We start from the raw sequence: 7,501 nt of genomic DNA, 5'->3' as shown, positions 1-7,501 counted from the left end.
AACTTTGAAATATCTCTTTATCAAATTGTGGCAAATTTTTTTTTTCTTTTTGTGACCAAAATTGGTTTCCCCATATTATGGACACACAAAATGTGACTTGTCTGAGCTTAAATAATGAGAGGCGAGTCAATAATTATTAAAGCTATTAAATCTCTATACATGTGTTTGGTGAGCATCTACGCATAAGCTTACAAAAGTAGACATAATCAATACGTCTCCTTTTTCGGAAATGAAATGATAGGGAACCAAGAGAGGCCCCAACAAAATAAATGGTAAGAGTTTGTTGAGAAAAAAAAATGGTAAGAGTTTGTTTGCTTTGTTTTTGTTTCTATGAAAAGAAATTAGAACCATTCGATTCTTACAGGGAAAACAACACTTTAAGTAACAACTCAAGAGTATTCCTTCTCTTATTAATGAAGTAAGGGAAAATAAAAACAAGTAAATGAAATCATCCTTTATTTAGTTTGAAAACTTATTCGATACATCTGAAATTGGGTTTCTTCAACACACTTTGGACTTTCTTCTGCTTGACTTGAGTGGGACGAGTCATCATGTTATTTCAAGCAATGAGAGAAAGTTTATCCTGAGGGGTAGTAGTAGCAAGAGGTCGAGCCAAGCCTCCCAAGCGCGTGGAATTGACATAATCAAGTGGGAAATGATCAGATACACCAGGGATTATTATCCCAACAATTCTAACAGTTCGCATTGTCCAATTCTCTTTGTACTCATTGCCTTTCCAAAACCTTATTATGAAACTCCTTATAAACTCCCAGACACCACTCAGCAGCTTTGGTATTAGCCACAACATGCTAATGTAGTTGGCATTAGGAGCATCTTCTCTTACCTTCAGATTTACAATAATTGTAAGAATACATATACAAACATGGCTTTTTCGATATCATTCACTGGTTTCGCAGACAAAAGCTAGTGCTAGTACTATTTTGAAAAGGACAAAACAAAATTCTAATTATGATAGCTTATTATATCTCACGTTAATTTCATGTAAATGAGAAATCTCATAAAAGCCAAGTTGAGTTTTCTTCTTGACTACTTCAAATCTCCTATTTTTGTGCCATTTTAAATACTTTGGATAGAGGATACTTTAGTTTACCTTTCCTTGGTAGAGACTGTTGAAGTAATTGCAAGATCCATAGTGCTTGTATCCGAACAGAATCTTGTCATCAAAGGGGACTCTAGTCACCATGTCATTGTTATAAACAAACCTTTCATACTCTATCCCATGCTTTTTCATTACTTCTTTCATATACTCCCCAAACTCCTCGTCCCCTATACGTGGCTGTCCAAATGTATAGACTCCTTCTAGCTTATCAAGTAGCTCATCCTCACCGTGAATTGCAAGAATCGCAGGAAACAGAGCAGCTATTGCGCCCCCGAGACTATGACCCGTTAGAATAAACTTAAGGTTCTTGTCTCTGGCAAGCATGTCCCTAAGCTTCTGTCTAATCGTGTAGTAAGCATATTGGTGTATGAGACTTATATTTTCTTTGGGCCATCCATTTTGTTGGAGGCCTAGAGCTCTCGAGAACCCGACGTGAACTTTGCCAACGTTCTTCAATTCGTACCTATTTTAAAACTCGGAAAAAATGATATATGACTAAAGTATTTGTGTTAAAAAAAAAACTTAAGTATTTAATTATATATATATACACACATACCAAGAGATGTCAAGATCAGTACACCAATCATCAGAGCTGAAAAGTTCGGTTCCTCTGAAGCTGACGACGATGAGGTTCGGATTTGTGTCCGATGCTTTGAACACAAAGGCTTGTGTCAGATTTTTTTCTTGGAACGCTGACCACAAAAAAAAAACTTATCAATCGTTTTTGCAAATGTTGATAGGTTCTTCAGATTAAAATTTTTAGATGTTGTAATATTATAATTTGAAGAAAAAAAAATAGGAACCTGATAGGCTTTTCAAACAAGTAAAGTTGGTCAAAAAGAAAAACAAGTATTTAACATACAAATAAAAATATTCTGCGCACCAGAATAATAGATCTTGTTTGGCAGTACTCTATATACTCCTCTTTTCATCATTCAAGTAACTAAAGATTTTTCTGATAATACAAAATAAACTATTTTTTTTAAATACACCGATCTAATCTCATGTAGCATTTGCATTTAAAAATTGGCTGCTAACCCCTGACAAAACACATGAATTTTGATCTTGGTCCCCATATTATTCTTCCAATATTTGATTCTAAATACAACTACATTTAACATATGATTCATAATGGCGAAAAATGTACCAACATATTGAAATCTAATTGGTAAATTAGCATAGATTAGATATGCACCTAACTTATATAGACCTAAACATAGTTATAAAATAATGTGTAAACTTAAGATTTACGTGCATTCTCTGCATCCGTATATTTACAAAATAACCAGGAATTCAATTATGAAATTAATTTTATTTTCATTGTCAGATATATTTTTAATTCTGTCGGAAAAATGTAATCGATTAGTTACGATATCGTCGGTCTTTCATGGCATCTTTCACTAATAAGTTATTAAAAAATACAAAAGTAAAAGAGAAGAGAAAATTATCTCTTAAAAAAACTTTACTCAAATTAGTTCCTTAAACTCCGATCTTTCATGGCATCCTTTTTTTATCTTTTCTTTAACAAAAAAAAAATTAGTTCAAAAAAACTTTACTCAGATATATATGCCTTCTATCTTTTCGAGCTCCGACAGATTTGCGTAATAAAAATAGTAACAGTGAGTACAAATAGCATTACGTTTAGTATATTTATGTTATAAAATTAAAATAGCAAACTTTAATACTACATTTAAAATTTAGTTGGGATCTTTAAGTACACTTATATTATAATTCCGTCAGACGATACATTTAAAATCAGTAGGGTCCGTTGCTCATTTATTCAACACGATATGATATGGTACAGAGACCAATTTGGCATATATATCATCATGATCTTGTAGACTTATTTCTGTCGTATTATCAAAAAAAGAAGTAAATGAAAGCATTTTTACCATCGCAAGAATGGTGTTTGTCCCACGTACATCTATTTATATCCACACGGTTATGTTTTCTGTATTAATGGTACTTCAGAGGCTTTATTTATGCACTAAAAGGGTATAATTATTCCAAAATACACAGAGGACGCCCTAATCACTGAAGTGGGAAAGAAAAAACATTTCCTAGAAGAATAAAGCGTTGCATTTAGCTTACCGTTGTAACAGTCGTAGTAACCCACGAAGTCCATCTGCGTCACAGAATAAATGTAAAATGAGAGAAAGTGTGAAGTAAAAGTTAAAACATACTTCTTCAGTTCGTTAAAGTTATATATTCTAGATTTTTCACACATCTTAATAAAACACATTAAATTTATATAGTTTTTTTGAGTTTATTTTTTTTCCATAATTTTAAACCAATAAAAATTTAACTAGTACAATTAAATTTATTAAAGTTTGCAATTATTTAATAAAACATGCATTAAAAATATAAGATGGATCTTTTTGAAACAATTTTTTTATAGAATATGTAATTTTAAGGAACAAAAAGAGTATATTAAAGATATATGTAGAGTGTGACTGTTTTGTATATTAGAGTAAAATAAGGTAAGTAGAAATTTATTTTAGCCCATTTCTTCTGATTTTATCCAGTCAAGTGGAAAATATTTCAGTCCATTTACTCTAACACAGTGAAAAAAGTAGAGATAAATGTTTCTTTAACTTTTGTTAGATGAAATATTAATCTGGATTTGACAAATCTCTTTCCTCGTATTTTCACGTTTTTATTTCCACTATTTTACTCTACTAATTATCAGTCACGATCTTGTAAAGTCCCCAAATCAATATTACTAGAAGATCCACTAGATTTTTATATCATCTATGTTATTAAAACATTCAAAACAAAAATATGAAGAATATGTATAAAATGATTGATTAACATTTTGATTACGAACACATTAAATCAGAATTTTAGTTATTGTTAGACGGGTTCCAAGGAAGAGTTAGATAATTTTAATTACTCTACAAAGTATTTAAAATCTTAGATCTTATTTTAATCTAATAAATATATAATTATATTTTTTGTACAACTGTAAAAGTAACTTCGAAAAGATTAAAAATAGTAATAGATTCAGTATAAAATATATACATGTTCCTTATAAAAAAAGCTACCAATAATAATGAATTAAACTTGCGTCAAATTATAACTACTCTTTAACTAAAAATAAATTATAAATAATTATGAATATTAAATATTTTATAATGTAATTCATAATTAAAAATAATTATTAGTAAGTAAAACGGGATGATAATAAGAAGTAATTGTATTGTTATATTTAGTTAATTAATAATTAAAACAAGAGAGGCATAAAACCCTAGAAAAAAGAGACAGAGAAAATAAAGTTAACCTTCCAAGTGTTTTTGACCACGGAAGTGATGAAAGATTTGTTCTCATAAGCGATCTTAGAAGCCATCATTGATAACATCGACTTGTATTCGATCGTGCCAACTTCTATCTTCTGGTCAAGTTCTACTCTTCGATCTGTGCATCCCAGAAACGACGCATATGTCGCGGACGATTCGTCAGGCTTCACTAACTTTCCTGTAACAACAACAAAATATTAATTTTCTTAAAACCTATAACACTATTTTCTTCGAAATAAATATTAAGGCAATATATTGTTAAATATTTTTATATTATAATATATGTGCTACAGGGTCTTGCATGTAGTAATTAATCCTCGTTCTGTCACAAATCTTGTTGACGTGTGATAAGTGTCATATTGGTTAAGTCCAAAAACCCGAGGGTATTATTGATGTATACTTTTTTTTTTTGTGGGGGAGAAGGGGGATTAGTGTCAAATGTAAAATAAGGAAACAAGTGGGTAACAATTATTAGAGACTGTTAAAGTCTTTTCAAAATTTTAATTTCGGATAATTAAAGCATGCTTTGTTAGATTTCACACCTGTCAAAAGGTTAAGTATCAAGTTGAAGAAACCTCCATTTGCCGTAAGAAGATTGGGCCAATAGGTGATTATACGACCTATGAATGCCAAGGGTGTTCTTATGAATATTAATACTTTCTGAAGAAAAATGGCCAATGCAATCATCCATCGACTCGCGAAACTTCGCCGGGCGCTATTGAGCGTATCCGGTGGAGAATCAATGAATCTTGCGCTGATAAGATTTGGGGAAAACAAAAGAAGAATGAGATCATAAACACTTGCTTTGGTCGGATCCACCAGAAAATAACTATTGCAGAATTTCATATTGGTTTTGGACATTCTTGCAATATATGAAAAGAAGAGAAACTTTGCCCAAGCAAAAAGTGACTATGGCTGATTTATGAGTCATGCAACCTAAAGCCTAGCTACGTATTTATAGTGCTACTAATAATTGAGATACCATTTTTATTATTAAAATACTAATTGTCATTACAATCATACAGGCCTTTACGGTCATGAAAATCATTAGTTGTTTTTCACGTGTTATATTCTAGGTCTGGTAATTTATCCGGACACCAAATCCGAACCGAAACTAATCCATAAATACTAGATCTGAAATCAAACCGAAACTGAAAATTTACAAGTATTTAATTAAGTTTATAATTCTTTTAGTTGAAAGAACTAATTCGAATAGATTTATATACAAAAAAACGACCCGAATAAATTCGACCTGAGATTTATATTCGACCAAATATAAATATTTAAAACTATAATTCTGTGTGCTCCATTTTATATATTTTAGTTTATGATTTTTTTTGCAATATTATTATTATTTTATCAAATTTATAAGTAATATGGTGTAAAAAAAGGTGGGAAACAACTGGAAGAAAAGAAAGAAATAAAAAGGAAAATAGAGTAAATTATTTTACTCTATCTAAACTCAGAGTAAACTTGTGTGTGTTTTCCCTTTTTAAATAGTAACAAGAGTAAATAGGTGAAAATAGTATTCCACTTGATTGGTATTTTTTCAGTGGAATTTGGAGTAACAAAAAGTTGAGAGTAAACATTTACTCTATAGTGACCATACAATCACACACTGAGTGTATATGTATATGTGCAGTGCATATCATGATTTTTACTAAACGTTATGGATTTATTCAAACTATAAGTAGAAGGTAGTGCGGCCCATGCATTGCGAACGACCCCCCATGAGCATTGATCATTTTGATATTAATGTTTAACCAATCATTCGGTCAACAGACTTTGATCTTTTTGTTTTTGCTTGAAGAATTCTTTTTGTGTATTACATAAATTTCAGCTAAAATCCTCAAGATAATGATCATGCTTTGAATATTACTTGTTCATTTTTTTTTTTGAAAACAAATTTAAGAAATGATGGCACAAATTTTCCATAAGTGATATAAAAAAGAGACAATTAGCCTAATATACAAGAATGAGACCAATATTATGGAAGTACCCAAAATTTGAATTAATGGTAGATTACTATAGTTTTTTTTACTTTGAAGTTCATATAATACTTCTACTTTCTTATTCCTCATTCATCTCTTTCCTCGTTTCTCTTCTTCATTTCTCTTTCTTCTTTGTATATTCCTACGATTCTATCTTCTTCTATCTCATTTCTGTACAATGTTTTTCTTTTTTATTCTTGCTAAGCAGTAGACTAATTCATCAAGTTCTCTTTCCAAATTCATACTAATCGGATTGATCTTCCACAAACGTTCCCGCCTTTGTGGTTCTTTTTCCAAATCGTTTAACCACCGTGAATTACGTTCACGTTTTTAGTACCAATCTTCTGTCAACTTATTCATCTTTCTCATCTGATTCTTTCCACCATGTTTCAACTTATGAATCTCCCATTATGCTTCCAGAATTAAAATCAAAAGATGAATTAGGAATTATGACTGCAATATCTCAGCAAATTGAGAATCTAAGATTTATTCCAAGTTCTAAGTTAAACAATATATAAATTAGTAGCTGATAACTTATTTATTAAAAGAATATACTTATCAAGTAATAAAATGAAGTAACCTCTGATCTTTTACTTGTACACTAGACAATGTGTTAGCGGATCCTAAATTTCATATCGCCATTTATGATATATGTTTGTTAGCTGTTACATAGTTTGTTAGATGATACATGTATGGTTCGTTGAATTCACGAAAACTAAAGATCTCCTAATTTGTAAATGACATAACTGTCACATATGAACTCTGTTTGATCTGATTCTTCTTCGAGGAGCTCCGTAATTGAGTTGAGAACATTCTTCAAGTGATTTCATGCGTAGAAGCCTCATAGTTTGGAAGATATGAGTTAAACAATGAAAATATATCTTTATTGCTTCTCATGATCAAGCCATGCATGTCTGTTTTGCTCGGTGCGCTACTCAAGGGTACATCACGCAGGCTACTGCAGTCTCTTCGTTCAAAATATGGAAGGAGCAGCTCTCGAGTTGTGTTGGGGTCAAAATCGGTCACGACGGAATCAATGTCTGAAAGTCCGTAAAAATCAGACTGAACGTTTTTACGAAAAGTAATCTTCGTAA

General features: G+C 31.0%; 1 protein-coding gene across 1 annotated transcript; it reads right to left on the bottom strand.

The window, feature by feature from the left end:
* Positions 1-382: 382 nt before the first annotated feature.
* Positions 383-5,354, bottom strand: LOC125579466 (triacylglycerol lipase OBL1-like). Its single transcript, XM_048743563.1, has 6 exons — positions 4,959-5,354; positions 4,401-4,594; positions 3,212-3,245; positions 1,677-1,812; positions 1,112-1,583; positions 383-844 (listed from the first exon to the last, which is right to left on the bottom strand). The coding sequence occupies exons 1-6, from the start codon at positions 5,275-5,277 to the stop codon at positions 560-562; spliced, it is 1,440 nt and encodes a 479-aa protein (XP_048599520.1). The 5' UTR covers positions 5,278-5,354; the 3' UTR covers positions 383-559.
* Positions 5,355-7,501: the final 2,147 nt, after the last annotated feature.

Source organism: Brassica napus, chromosome A10, assembly GCF_020379485.1.
Source record: "Brassica napus cultivar Da-Ae chromosome A10, Da-Ae, whole genome shotgun sequence".
Taxonomy (NCBI): Eukaryota; Viridiplantae; Streptophyta; class Magnoliopsida; order Brassicales; family Brassicaceae; genus Brassica; species Brassica napus.
Note: the sequence above shows the minus strand (reverse complement) of the source record. Positions and strands in the feature narration are given on the sequence as shown.

What these genes read in the sequence shown, in the direction of transcription:
- LOC125579466 (XM_048743563.1), bottom strand. Translation starts at nt 5,277, where the DNA reads ATGTCCAAAACCAATATGAAATTCTGCAATAGTTATTTTCTGGTGGAT. An exon ending in TGGTCAAAAACACTTGGAAG is followed by an intron (nt 3,246 to 4,400) that starts GTTAACTTTATT and finishes TCTGTGACGCAG; the next exon opens with ATGGACTTCGTGGGTTACTA. An exon ending in ACTGATCTTGACATCTCTTG is followed by an intron (nt 1,584 to 1,676) that starts GTATGTGTGTAT and finishes GTTTTAAAATAG; the next exon opens with GTACGAATTGAAGAACGTTG.